Source organism: Ranitomeya imitator, chromosome 2, assembly GCF_032444005.1.
Source record: "Ranitomeya imitator isolate aRanImi1 chromosome 2, aRanImi1.pri, whole genome shotgun sequence".
NCBI lineage: Eukaryota > Metazoa > Chordata > Amphibia > Anura > Dendrobatidae > Ranitomeya > Ranitomeya imitator.
Window position 1 is genome coordinate 535,753,066 of NC_091283.1, and position 15,562 is coordinate 535,768,627.

Genomic DNA, 15,562 nt, shown 5'->3' on the forward strand with positions numbered 1-15,562 from the left:
GGTACATGAAAGAATGAATGGGGCCATGTATCGTGAGATTTTGAGTGCAAACCTCCTTCCATCAGCAAGGGCATTGAAGATGAAACGTGGCTGGGTCTTTCAACATGACATTGATCCAAAGCACACCGCCAGGGCAACGAAGGAGTGGCTTCGTAAGAAGCATTTCAAGGTCCTGGAGTGGCCTAGCCAGTCTCCAGATCTCAACCCTATAGAAAACCTTTGGAGGGAGTTGAAAGTCCGTGTTGCCAAGCGAAAAGCCAAAAACATCACTGCTCTAGAGGAGATCTGCATGGAGGAATGGGCCAACATACCAACAACAGTGTGTGGCAACCTTGTGAAGACTTAAAGAAAACGTTTGACCTCTGTCATTGCCAACAAAGGATATATTACAAAGTATTGAGATGAAATTTTGTTTCTGACCAAATACTTATTTTCCACCATAATATGCAAATAAAATGTTAAAAAAACAGACAATGTGATTTTCTGGATTTTTTTTTTCTCAGTTTGTCTCCCATAGTTGAGGTCTACCTATGATGTAAATTACAGACGCCTCTCATCTTTTTAAGTGGTGGAACTTGCACTATTGCTGACTGACTAAATACTTTTTTGCTCCACTGTAAGTATGTAGTGTTTGTTTTTTTTACTTTAACGATGGTAACCAGGGTAAACATCGGGTTACTAAGCGCGGCCCTGCGCTTAGTAACCCGATGTTTACCCTGGCTACCAGCGAAGACATCGCTGAATCGGCGTCACACAGCGCTTAGTAACCCGATGTTTACCCTGGTTACCGGCATCGTTGGTCGCTGGAGAGCGGTCTGTGTGACAGCTCTCCAGAGACCAAACAGCGATGCTGCAGCGATCCGGATCGTTGTCGGTATCGCTGCAGCGTCGCTTAGTGTGACGGTACCTTTAGACCTCCATATACATGTGAATGTTTGTGTTTTCAGGGGAGAGGATAAAGCCACTGCCAAACCACTTTGTCAGCTGCTTATCTTTCCTGAAAACAAAAGTAATCAGGCTTCGAAACTGCAACTGGGAGTTAAGGTACCTTCACACTGAACAACATTACAACAATAACGATAGCGATCCGTGACGTTGCAGCGTCCTGGATAGTGATATCGTTGTGTTTGACACGCAGCAGCGATCAGAATCCTGCTGTGACATCGCTGGTCGGAGCTAGAAGGCCAGAACTTTATTTCGTCGCTGGATCACCCGCTGACATTGCTGAATCGGCATGTGTGACGCCGATCCAGCGATGTGTTCACTGGTAACCAGGGTAAACATCGGGTTACTAAGCGCAGGGCCGCGCTTAGTAACCCGATATTTACCCTGGTTACCATTGTAAATGTAAAAAAACCCACATACTCACATTCCGGTGCCTGTCACGTCCCCGGCGTCCGCTTCCCTGCACTCCTGCATCCTGTCAGCGCCGGCCGGCGCCGCTCTGCTTTACGGCCGGCGCTTACAGCAGAATGTCTGTGTGTGTATATGTGTGTGTGTGTATGTGTGTGTGTATGTATGTATATATATATATATATATATATATATATATAATATTTTATTTATTACTATCTCTCTATCTGCGTCTCTGTCTCTATTTATATGTCTCTCTATCACTATCTCTCTGTATAAATATCTATTCTCTCTCACTATCATTATCTCTCTGTATGTACGGTATATCTCTTCTATCTCTGCTTCTCTGTCTCTATATATCTGTCTATCTCTAGCTCTATCACTATTTCTCTGTATATATATCTATTCTATCTGTCTCGATATCTGTATATCTATCTGTCTGTCTATTTATCTGTCTATCATACATAGTATTTGGTGACTTTAAATATTAGAGGGAATCCCCATTCTGTTATTACAATGCCTCATGCTTTTATTTTCTGAGCTTGTATCATATTCACCACTATGCATCTGCTTGTCTTTTCCAAGGCCATGTCTAAAGCGCAGTGGCAATATGTCTTGTGTTTTGCGGAAAACTTTAATATGTTCATTACAGCTTAGTGATGCATTTCTCATGGTTGTGATGGACATTGTCAGAGCCGGATCAAGCTGCCAAGATTGGAGGTGTACCGTATATAATGTGATACTATGGATGTGAAGGTCAGCTGACAACATTACCAAATAATTATTGCTTCCAAACCTTGGCATTAATGTAGTATTCACATTGCAGGTCCATTTTATAGCAGTTACTCCATTTCATGTCAATAAATAAGTCCTTTCCGGCAGACGCTTTTCAGCTTGCTGTGTGCAGAAGGATTTGAAATCACTAAGGTTCTGATGCGTTGTGTAAGGAGTCAACTGAAACGTACAACAAACAGCAGGGGCCACGGCCGAATGCTGGCGCCAAGCTGGAATCAATGGCTTAACTGGATAAAGGCTTGGAACTTGGAACAAGAACCTGCAAAATAAAAGATACAAGTTGTACGGACACATTCCATATTTGATAATATTTTTGTCCATTTGTGTCCTTTTATGATTTCAATGGGAATTGCAATGCTTATTTTCCCTTATGGTGGCGCTATGCTGGAAATGAAGATTTGCTGATGGGTTTAATTACCACATTGACCAACAATGTTGATTTTTTTGGGGGAGGGGAGGGGTCAGAGCCTGACACATAATGGTACACCAGCTCATCCCATTCCAGTGAATGTGACGAACTGTAGAATTAGGAACAACTGCCGATATGGACTGTGGAAACAGTTAAAGGCATGTAGCCAGTGAGCAGGAGTCCCACCAATCATGAAATGTATACCCATATGCTACTGCGCAGGTGGTGCCATCTGGGAGAAGACATTTTTTCTCTAGCAAGATTGCGCCACTGGCGCCTGCACAGTAGCAGCTATCAGATCGCCAATAGCTGCTACTTCACTGGGGCCTTTTTCAAACTGATTTTTTTTTTTTTAATAAAGGAATCCATGGACAACATGAAAGAAAAGGATTACCTACACATTATATATGCTGCAGCACAAGCACCACCACTGGCGCCTGCCTGCAGAAGGTTTTTTTTTTTTCAAGATATACATATAAGGTATCTATATCTTGAGAAGAAAAAAAAACTTTCTGCAGGCAGGCACCAGTGATATTATATATAATGTGTATATAATCCTTTTATTTCATGTTGTCCATGAGTTCCTAAAAGCAAAAAAAAATCCGTTTGAAATGGCGCCAGCGCAGTAGGAGCTATCGGCGATCTGATATGTGCTACTGTGCTGCCGGGCCATCTTGCTGGAGAAAAAAAAATTGTCTCCTCCAAGATGGCGCCACCTGCGCAGTATCATATATCAGATTGCCAATAGCTTCTACTGCGCAGACGTCGGCGGAGCCATCTTAGTGGAGACCAAATTTTTATTTTTTTTGTACACGCACGCGCGCTCTCTCTCGCGCTCTCTCTCGCGCTCTCTCTCACACACACACACACACACACACACACACACACACACTTTCTCTCTCTAAGGGTACCGTCACACAGTGGCATTTTGATCACTGCGACGGCACGATCCGTGACGCTCCAGCATCGTAACAATATCGCTCCAGCGTCGTAGACTGCTGTCACACTTTGCAATGTACGACGCTGGAGCGATAATTTCATGACGTATGTGCGATGTAGAAGCCGTTGGTTACTATGCGCACATCGTATGCAATATCGTGCACACCTTTGTTACACCATGCGATCATGCCGCCACAGCGGGACACTAGACGACGAAAGAAAGTTTCAAACGATCTGCTACGACGTACGATTCTCAGCGGGGTCCCTGATCGCAGGAGCGTGTCAGACACAGCGAGATCGCTGGAACGTCACGGATATATCGCTGGAACGTAACAAATCGTGCCGTCGTAGCGATCAAAATGCCACTGTGTGACGGTACCCTAACACACACACACACACACACTCTCTCACACACACACGTGTACACACGCATACAGTGAAGGAAATAATTATTTGTTCCCTTGCTGAATGTGATTTTCTGATCTCTCAATGTTAAAATTAACCTACCCTTAAAATTATAGACTGTTCATGTCTTTGTCAGTGGGCAAACTTACAAAGTCAACAAGGGATCAAATACTTATTTCCCCCTCTGTATGTACACGCATATACGTACACGCACATATGTACACACATACACAGCAGCGGCACCACATCCCTAAAAGAACTGCCACTTATGCCTCATGAGACAGCACAAAGATACCGGTCAAAAAAAAGAATTTGGGTGCACACCTGAAAAAAGATTAAACAAATGTCCAGAAAAAGGTGGCACTCGCCATCTGTGTAAAACATACATTTATTTCATTTCTTTAAAATATTGCAGCGAGAGAATGATTAGAACATTTTATACAGGCTGTGAGTGCCACCTTGTTTCTTTTTTCGGATATATATATACATTTATTCCACAGCACGTAAAATACCTTCCGGTAGATAAAATGTGAATAAGGGGAAGTGGTTTGGAATGTAGGGTCCCTTTTGGAGTAGGATGGACCATAGAGAGCATGACGGAAGTGGTCTATCTGATTATGGATTTACTTAGGACATCTACCATGATAGTAGCGGTGTCATTGTAAAGTGCATGAAATCATTGTTGGTATCCAGCATACAATTAGATGATGTTCTCTTGTCATTCACTTTGCATCCCTGTGTCAATCTAGTAGTAGAGTTAATGAATTTCTACAGAAGGCTGCGGATTTTCACACACCTCACACTGTCACACTATGCAATGTAGCTAATTATTCCTTCTACAACTTCAAACAAGACCGTAATGGGGGAAAATCCGGTTTTATCCTCTAGGTCCTGTCAGTTGTGCTCCAATAATGTGTAGGGGTTGGGGTCCCTTAGGGAGTGCTGGACCCATGGCCATACCATGGTCTGTTACGGTAATTTGAGATCTAGAAATACAGTGGAGATTGTATACAATTTATTTGTTTTGTAGTATGGAAGTATGAGTACTTCGCTATAAACTGAGCACTAGGTGGCACTGTTATACTGGAAGCACTGCTTTTTTTCTTCTCTAATACTATTATTGGCATGACGCCTTCAGTTGAGTTGTTTTCCTGCCGTAGCCGGGTGCTTACTCTTCTACCAGTGGTAATTGTGATAATATTTTTTTTGCCCAGTCTCCCTAGAAAAAATGTCATTAGCTTTATTATAGCTTTGCTTTTTTAAATATGTTTCCTTGTTACTAATTAAGTCTTTAAAAAATAGTCAGAAGCCAATGTATTTGTTCACCCTTCTCATTCAGTCCTTGACCTCTGTTTTCTTACTTTTTCTACCCACCCGACTGTTGACTCTGAAAACCACTTTGCCACTTAGTGTCATCCTGCAGCTGTCACCTGCTGTGCGTATCGCCCGTCCCTGCCCGGATGTGGGGTCATACATAATTTAGCACTTTGTCTCTTCTCGCCAGGTTAGCCATCATTGTGCTTATGGATATAGGAAAGAGGCAGATGTGACTTTCCAGACCATTAACCCTTTAATGTGCCTTGTAAAACACTTGTTTCTTCTCATTTTGAAATGGCCACCATGCTTTGGGTGACAGCAGTTATTACTTTTATGATCCTGTATTTATGATCATATATCACGGATACAGCGAGCGGTAATGAGGGACCTTGCTCATGCCAGTTTACAATGTAATAATGTCTCTGTATAAATTTATGGCAGTGACTGATGGCTGGACAGCACAGGACAGGTGCATTAACCGGTGCGAAAGAAAGTTATAACTTAGTACCGTAGTTTACATTATGTCCTGACAATTTCTTATCGTCTGGATACTCAGATTGTTAGAACATATTTAACTCTGGTTGTATTTGATATAAAACCTTCAGTCTTACAGAAAACATATGGCTACATATTAATGTAGTTTCAGGGCATAGAAGCCGCCTATAGCCACGTTTTGGCTTTCAAATACTGATGTAAAATACTGACCAAAAACTGACTGTGTGAACGTGGCCTTCACCCTAGACTCCTTTACCTCACCACTGAACATCTCAAATGTGATCAGAAGTGTAATACCATTTAAATCCTAAAACGGATAGGAAGTTGGAATGCCCGACAAACAATAGGCTGAGACCAGTTTAAAGGGAATCTTATCCAAAATGGCTAGCATTTAACACAACCCTGATTTTAGCAGTATAGATATACTCCTTTTTCTTTTTATATTTTGACTTTTTTTTCATATCTTATCCTGCATTTATAAAAATAAATAAAAATTACAAATCTTGCAATTTTCACACTGGCCACTGGGGGCCAATCTAACAGCAGTTTCTTTATCATACCAGGTTGGATTACAATGAAGGGTAAATCGGAGGCACCATTCACAATAGGTGATGTCACCGCTCTCCCTCACATCACAATTACCTTTTCACACGCTCATTAGATGCCCAACACAAAAGATGAGGTCTGATCCTGTTCATTGTGGCTGATATACAGGTCCTTCTCAAAAAATTAGCATATAGTGTTAAATTTCATTATTTACCATAATGTAATGATTACAATTAAACTTTCATATATTATAGATTCATTATCCACCAACTGAAATTTGTCAGGTCTTTTATTGTTTTAATACTGATGATTTTGGCATACAACTCCTGATAACCCAAAAAACCTGTCTCAATAAATTAGCATATTTCACCCATCCAATCAAATAAAAGTGTTTTTTAATAACAAACAAAAAAACCATCAAATAATAATGTTCAGTTATGCACTCAATACTTGGTCGGGAATCCTTTGGCAGAAATGACTGCTTCAATGCGGCGTGGCATGGAGGCAATCAGCCTGTGACACTGCTGAGATGTTATGGAGGCCCAGGATGCTTCAATAGCGGCCTTAAGCTCATCCAGAGTGTTGGGTCTTGCGTCTCTCAACTTTCTCTTCACAATATCCCACAGATTCTCTATGGGGTTCAGGTCAGGAGAGTTGGCAGGCCAATTGAGCACAGTAATACCATGGTCAGTAAACCATTTACCAGTGGTTTTGGCACTGTGAGCAGGTGCCAGGTCGTGCTGAAAAATGAAATCTTCATCTCCATAAAGCATTTCAGCCGATGGAAGCATGAAGTGCTCCAAAATCTCCTGATAGCTAGCTGCATTGACCCTGCCCTTGATGAAACACAGTGGACCAACACCAGCAGCTGACATGGCACCCCACACCATCACTGACTGTGGGTACTTGACACTGGACTTCAGGCATTTTGGCATTTCCTTCTCCCCAGTCTTCCTCCAGACTCTGGCACCTTGATTTCCGAATGACATGCAAAATTTGCTTTCATCAGAAAAAAGTACTTGGGACCACTTAGCAACAGTCCAGTGCTGCTTCTCTGTAGCTCAAAAGTGGCTTTACCTGGGGAATGCGGCACCTGTAGCCCATTTCCTGCACACGCCTGTGCACGGTGGCTCTGGATGTTTCCACACCAGACTCAGTCCACTGCTTCCTCAGGTTCCCCAAGGTCTGGAATCGGTCCTTCTCCACAATCTTCCTCAGGGTCCGGTCTCCTCTTCTCGTTGTACAGCGTTTTCTGCCACATTGTTTCCTTCCAACAGACTTACCATTGAGGTGCCTTGATACAGCACTCTGGGAACAGCCTATTTGTTGAGAAATTTCTTTCTGGGTCTTACCCTCTTGCTTGAGGGTGTCAATGATGGCCTTCTTGACATCTGTCAGGTCGCTAGTCTTACCCATGATGGGGGTTTTGAGTAATGAACCAGGCAGGGAGTTTATAAAAGCCTCAGGTATCTTTTGCATGTGTTTAGAGTTAATTAGTTGATTCAGAAGATTAGGGTAATAGGTCGTTTAGAGAACCTTTTCTTGATATGCTAATTTATTGAGACAGGTTTTTTGGGTTATCAGGAGTTGTATGCCAAAATCATCAGTATTAAAACAATAAAATACCTGACAAATTTCAGTTGGTGGATAATGAATCTATAATATATGAAAGTTTAATTGTAATCATTACATTATGGTAAATAATGAAATTTAACACTATATGCTAATTTTTTGAGAAGGACCTGTATGTGGATTTCCTGAAGGAACACGAGGAATAAGTGTAGAATAGCCTCAGTCACGAGTGTGAAAATTGCAAGGTTTCTAAATGTTTATAATTTTATTCCCGCCCCCACTATTAGGTATGTATAAATATACATAATTACATATGTACAGAATAGGCATAGATACGTATATGCAGAAAAAAAAATATTAACAAAAACCTGATCTATAAATAGGTAATTTTCTGCTGAGTCATTCCATTTAAATTTGCGAATTTCTGAGCATTTCCCCACAGAATAGGAATAAGAAGAGTGAGATGTGAAGCTGTCTAGATGCGTCTCCGCCATAGCTATTTGTCAAACTTGAGTGACCACCAGGAGTGGAGTCTGAAGTCACAGATGGTCAGTAAAATAATGTGCCAACTTCAACTCCAGCACCTGTAAGTACGTCTTTGGAGTGAACACAGGGAACACATGCTATCATTCTTCTCTATACGGCACGTTCAGTTTGGTAATACTAGTTATGCATGATCTGTTTTTGAAGACGTTCGAGCTGAAGTCATGAGTATGGAAATACAGGAGCTTTGCTAGTTTCACAACCCTGGTGACCGCCAATATTTGGCTGACATTGCCTCATAGCAGGTCCCTACAAGCTTTGTCAGCAAATGTTGGAAATTCATGAGTATAGAGGTGCATAATATCAATGCATGACGACCTATACTGGGACTCTAATGGTGCCATATTGGTTGACGTTGGCTTACCCAGATACCGATATATGGAAGTTATTGCCGAGTAGGACTTTAATCTTGACAGACAACAAGTCACAGCCATTTCTCATACTCTTTAATGACATTTTTGAGGAGAAGCGGTACAGACCGGGTGTCACCTTTCCTATCTCGAGTCAACGATTGTGGGCGAATTTGCGGTGTTATCCAGGTTCCATTTACTTTGAGATTAGATTTGACGTGTGTTGTCTCTCATGTATTATGTTGCTATGTGTGTCTGCAGCACGGGAGGTTGGGATATAAGCTTCCTGCAGGCAACTATCCAGTCTGACCTGATTGCTCAGCTCGGGTTGACTTTCTGTGATTATACAAGGCAAGGTCTGTGTGTATATGTCACAGGTATGCTTTTATGCACCGAAAATGATTTCACTCTTTGGTGGTTTGTGCTCGCAGCCAAATTCCAGTTATGAAAAGTGTCAACTCTTGTGTTTTCCATCATGTGTCAAAATGAATTGGGCAAGAAGCAGTTTAATAAGAAGGGACGCCTGTCTAGAAGAAGTAACTTGCAAACAGAAAAGACACTTTTCTACTACATGATCATATATTGCGGTTATCATACTTGCAATGATTTCTTTTAATGGTCCAATTGAAATGATTGTTGTTTGGGATAATTATGTTCATTTCTTTCTAGATTATTTGGCGCCACAAAATATAAGGTGGGGAAGAAGCTTTGTGTCCGTGACTAGTTGACTTGTCATTCACTTATTGGAGCACCTCTAGTATATCACAATTTTATTTGTGTATTTATAGAAAGCATTATGTATCACAAGGTCATAATAAGATGAAATTGCAAAACTCAAAATCAGAGAAATGGCTGCCTGCTGGCCAAGTGCCATACCTCCTATAACAGTGGCCATGCCATTGTTCTGAAAGTTGAACGTTGGGAACAGTGTTTAATTCGCATAGCTAATTCTCACGAAAACTGTTTCTTAGCATGGCAATCTCCTGGAGCCGAAGAGAATGACAAAGATCACTATCAGGAGATGAAGTGACATGATGACAAACTGGGCCACCTGGCATTAGTCAATGGGGGACCTCTGAGCTATTCATGGGGCCATTCTATTCAGAGAGCAGCCTGGCAGTTTTCAAGGCGAAAGCCTAGTGGTTTTCAAGGTGAAGAACAAAGTGGTGTTTTTGTCACCATTTGGGCATTTTCCATAGGCATAGTCTAGCACTATATATGGATGAGGGGGGCAGTCTTACAATATTTAAGGATGAATTGAAGGAGGGAAGTGGAACGTGGCGGGGACAGTCTGACTCACGTGGAGGTTCTGCTTGTGGCCCAGAGAGAATGGACCTCTAGTGCCTGTGCAGTTATATTGCAATAATGTCCAATGTGGATGTATAGTCTCTCTGCTGCTGGCTCTCTGGACATAGCTTTTGTGACTGCATTCTGCTTACTGTGTGTTGGGTTCAATTTGAGGTGATTTGTGCTATTGTAACACTTAATCTTAACGTGTGGTATTTCATGTGAACTATCAATAAAAGATTGGAGTGTTTTTACAAGCTGTGAGTAAATTTCAAGTTTACTGCATAACTTGTTTTATATTTAGTTTTCCTTTTTTTGACATGTCTTCTTGCCATTTTTTTCATGTAATGATATGGAGAAAAGGAGGCATTTATAGATCTGCAGTATAAAGAAACACATGGAGATTTTGCACTTAGACACACATTGTAATAGAAATCTCACTTTCTCCTTGACTGACTTGACTTTCTACTGGCAAGTTATTGACCACTATTGATGTCAGTCTATAGTCCGCAATTAAGACGGATCATTCACTTGTGAATTGATTGGCTGCATTGAGTTTCTAATTTTACACATGCTGACACATAGGCAGTGGTACTGCTGTGTAGGGTGGGGGTAGGGGATAAAAACACTTCTTTACCCTAATCCGATCAATATCAGACGTCCAACTCTCAGCACCCCCACCCAGGGATGCCTCCAGTGTTCTCAAGGCCCCATATTGGCAACATTTTTGGTAATACAATGATCACCGGTGTCATTATACACAGGAGCTCTGTATAAAGTATACAGTGTGTACCGGTAACACACTGACTCTCCTGTGACGTCTCTAGTAGAAGTTCTTCATCTTCCCTTTTATTCTTCATCCAGAACAGACTGCCATTACTCCTTCCAGCTAGGACTCATCTCTGCAGAAAATAAGTTATCTGGAGCATTCTTTCCAGAGCACATTCCATACTTGTCCACGAACGTCTACACTACAAAGCTGAACCCACAATTAATATATAATTACGGTAGTTATTATGCAACCTACCATTCCAAATATAAATTGTAATCCACCACTGTGCCCCCACTAAATATAAAGGGGCACTTACCTTACACAATAAATATACAAATCAATTAGCAATTGTACTTCCCCACTTCATTACCAGTCACACTACTGCATCCTCAAACCCCCCACTTTGTACTTCCCGCTCCCACGATTCCTGATATTTACGTGGCCCCCTCCACCTCAACTCATTTTTATGTCCGCTCTCCCACCTCCAGCCTCATATCAACTGCTCTCCCCCACCCTCAATTCATTTGGTTTCCTCCACACCCAATACGAAATTTACTCTCCCCCATCTCCCAATTTGTCCTATTTTGACCTCCCCTACATTCAATATATAATCCTTTACTCCACCCCCATTGATCATTATGTGCTCTCCCCACCTTTACTGTCAATTCATTATCATTTGCTGTCCCCCACCCTCATTTCATCATTTGCTCTCTCTACCTTCCACCTTGGATTCATCATTTGCTGTCACCCACCCCCTATTCCCTATTCATTATGTTGCCTCAATACTTCATCATTTATTGCCCCCTATCCCCTCCCTCAATTCATCATAATTTGCTCCCCCTACACCCATTTAATTAATTTTATTAAAAAAAAGTTTTTCATATTTACATCTCATATGATCCCCTGCAGCTCCACTTCTAATATCCTGGCACATGTACATGCCTATGATGTCATCACATTGGTGGTGTCACCAGCATGTCAGAGAGAAGGTGGCGGGAGCTCCCCTGGAGCTGCGTTGCCATTCTGTTTTGATGATTGTGGAGGTCCAGGAAAGCTCCCTGCATCGAGATGTGTGGTGCGCTGGCGCACAATACATTATTATACACTGGGGGCCCAGTGAGCAGAAGCAAAAGAGGAGGGGCCTGGACTGAGTTCAGGTCCTCCCTCTTTGCTTTTGCTCACCGGGCCCCATACACCAGTAAGGGCAGTAATGCCCAGATGGCAGTCCTGTCCCCACCATCAGCTAAGTGAAGGGGCTTCGTTGCCTGTTTACTTCACATAGCAAACATCCGTCAGTGGCTGTGCCTGGCACTGCAGCTCTTTTCTACTCTTTTCTTTTTGCAGTACTGCAGATCATTTTTAGACACAACCGCTGAGTGCTTGCAGTGCTTGGTAAACCATAAAAGGGCTGTGGCGCTTGTCATAGCACCACTGTCACGTCAATGGAAGTTCAGGAAGTTGGCATCAAAGCAGTTTTGTGGAGGTCCAGTATGTTTGGACATCCTCTGATCTAATATATGGCATCTCTTAACAAAATCAACTTAAAAGTAGTCTCTTTAGTGTTTTCTCCATCCATTGTGCCTAAGAAACTATAATTGCTAACAGCATTGGAGATGAAGAAACCGAAAGATTTCAGTTTGGAAATTGCCTTCATTGAGGTCTCCCTCTGGTGCAGGCAGGAAGGTGCTCCGTACATACAGCTGCCTTTGAAAGATGGTCGACGCCAAAAAAGGCCAAAGGGTTCAGTAAAACCCAATTATCTGCAGTACAGCATAAAGGACTTTGGGCACGATGTGCTGGACAGCTTATAATAATGCTTTCATTTCTACCCATGAGTGCAGGACCTTAATGTTTTTTCTCCTGAAAGTTTTATTGCTGTATTATAATGTGTAAGTGATAGAAAGACATTTACTAATCTCTCTTAGCTCAGGGATAAGATATATAGACATTGAATGGAATTGGCTAATGTGTTTCTCCATTTGCAGGCTCAGCGTATTATGACAATGTCCGTCCTCTGGCGTACCCAGAATCTGATGCTGTGCTCATCTGTTTTGATATCAGCCGTCCAGAAACATTAGACAGTGTATTAAAAAAGGTAAGTAGAATGATGTACTAATGTAGAGCTGCCCTAATGTGAACCTATCAACTTAACCCCTTTACCCCCAAGGGTGGTTTGCACGTCAAAGACCAGGCCAATTTTTACAATTCTGACCACTGTCCCTTTATGAGGTTATAACTCCGAAACGCTTCAACGGATCCTGGTGATTCTGACATTGTTTTCTCGTGACATATTGTACTTCATGATAGTGGTAAAATTTCTTTGATATTACCTGCGTTTATTTGTGAAAAAAACGGAAATTTGGCGAAAATTTTGAAAATTTCGCAATTTTAAAACTTTGAATTTTTATGCAATTAAATCACAGAGATATGTCACATAAAATACTTAATAAGTAACATTTCCCACATGTCTCCTTTACATCAGCATAATTTTGGAACCAATTTTTTTTTTTGTTAGGGAGTTATAAGGGTTAAAAGTTGACCAGCAATTTCTCATTTTTACAACACCATTTTTTTTTAGGGACCACATCTCATTTGAAGTCATTTTGAGGGGTCTATATGATAGAAAATGCCCAAGTGTGACACCATTCTAAAAACTGCACCCCTCAAGGTGCTCAAAACCACATTCATGAAGTTTATTAACCCTTCAGGTGTTTAATAGGAATTTTTGGAATGTTTAAATAAAAATGAACATTTAACTTTTTTACACAAAAAATTTACTTCAGCTCCAATTTGTTTTATTTTACCAAGGATAACAGGAGAAAATGGACCCCAAAAGTTGTTGTCCAATTTGTCCTGAGTACGCTGATACCCCATATGTGGCAGTAAACCACTGTTTGGGCGCATGGGAGAGCTCGGAAGGGAAGGAGCGCCGTTTGACTTTTCAATGCAAAATTGACAGAAATTGAGATGGGACGCCATGTTTCGTTTGGAGAGCCCCTGATGTGGCTAAACATTGAAACCCCCCACAAGTGACACCATTTTGGAAAGTAGACCCCCTAAGGAACTTATCTAGAGGTGTGGTGAGCACTTTGACCCACCAAGTGCTTCACAGAAGTTTATAATGCAGAACCGTAAAAATAAAAAATCATATTTTTTCACAAAAATTATATTTTTGCCCCCAATTTTTTATTTTTCCAAGGGTAAGAGAAGAAATTGGACCTCAAGAGTTGTTGTCCAATTTGTCCTGAGTACGCTGATACCCCATATGTGGCAGTAAACCACTGTTTGGGCGCATGGGAGAGCTCGGAAGGGAAGGAGCGCCGTTTGACTTTTCAATGCAAAATTGACAGAAATTGAGATGGGACGCCATGTTGCGTTTGGAGAGCCACTGATGTGCCTAAACATTGAAACCCCCCACAAGTGACACCATTTTGGAAAGTAGACCCCCTAAGGAACTTATCTGGATGTGTGGTGAGCACTTTGACCCACCAAGGGCTTCACAGAAGTTTATAATGCAGAGCCATAAAAATAAAACAAAATTTTTTTCCCACAAAAATTATTTTTTAGCCCCCAGTTTTGTATTTTCCCTAGGGTAACAGGAGAAATTGGACCCCAAAAGTTGTTGTCCAATTTGTCCTGAGTACGCTGATACCCCATATGTGGGGGGGAACCACCGTTTGGGCGCATGGGAGGGCTCGGAAGGGAAGGAGCGCCATTTGGAATGCAGACTTAGATGGAATGGTCTGCAGGCGTCACATTGCGTTTGCAGAGCCCCTAATGTACCTAAACAGTAGAAACCCCCCACAAGTGACCCCATATTGGAAACTAGACCCCTCAATGAACTTATCTAGATGTGTTGTGAGAACTTTGAACCCCCAAGTGTTTCACTACAGTTTATAACGCAGAGCCGTGAAAATAAAAAATCTTTTTGTTTTTCCACAAAAATTATTTTTTAGCCCCCAGTTTTGTATTTTCCCAAGGGTAACAGGAGAAATTGGTCCACAAAAGTTGTTGTCCAATTTGTCCTGAGTACGCTGATACCCCATATGTGAGGGTAAACCCCTGTTTGGGCACACAGGAGAGCTCGGAAGGGAAGGAGCACTGTTTTACTTTTTCAACGCAGAATTGGCTGGAATTGAGATCGGACGCCATGTCGTGTTTGGAGAGCCCCTGATGTGCCGAAACAGTGGAAACCCCCCAATTATAACTGAAACCCTAATCTAAACACACCCCTAACCCTAATTCCAACAGTAACCCTAACCACACCTCTAACCCTGACACACCCCTAACCCTAATCCCAACCCTATTCCCAACTGTAAATGTAATCTAAACCCTAACCGTAACTTTAGCCCCAACCCTAACTGTAGCCCCAACCCTAACCCTAACCCTAGCCCTAACCCTAACCCTAGCCCTAACCCTAGCCCTAATGGGAAAATGGAAATAAATACATTTTTTTTTATTTTTCCCTAACTAAGGGGGTGATGAAGGGGGGTTTGATTTACTTTTATAGCGAGTTTTTTAGCGGATTTTTATGATTGGCAGCCGTCACACACTGAAAGACCCTTTTTATTGCAAAAAATATTTTTTGCGTTACCACATTTTGAGAGCTATAATTTTTCCATATTTTGGTCCACAGAGTCATGTGAGGTCTTGTTTTTTGCGGGACGAGTTGACGTTTTTATTGAAAACATTTTCGGGCACGTGACATTTTTTGATCGCTTTTTATTCCGATTTTTGTGAGGAAGAATGACCAAAAACCAGCTATTCATGAATTTCTAT

At 41.7% G+C, this 15,562-nt stretch overlaps 1 protein-coding gene across 1 annotated transcript in view; it reads left to right on the top strand.

Moving 5' to 3' along the window:
• RND2 (Rho family GTPase 2) overlaps positions 1-15,562 on the top strand; it is a 218,510-nt gene that overhangs the window by 137,663 nt on the left and 65,285 nt on the right. Inside the window, exon 3 of the mRNA XM_069751884.1 lies at positions 12,769-12,878. Coding sequence (XP_069607985.1) covers positions 12,769-12,878 — 110 coding nt within the window. The remainder of the gene's footprint in view (positions 1-12,768; positions 12,879-15,562) is intronic.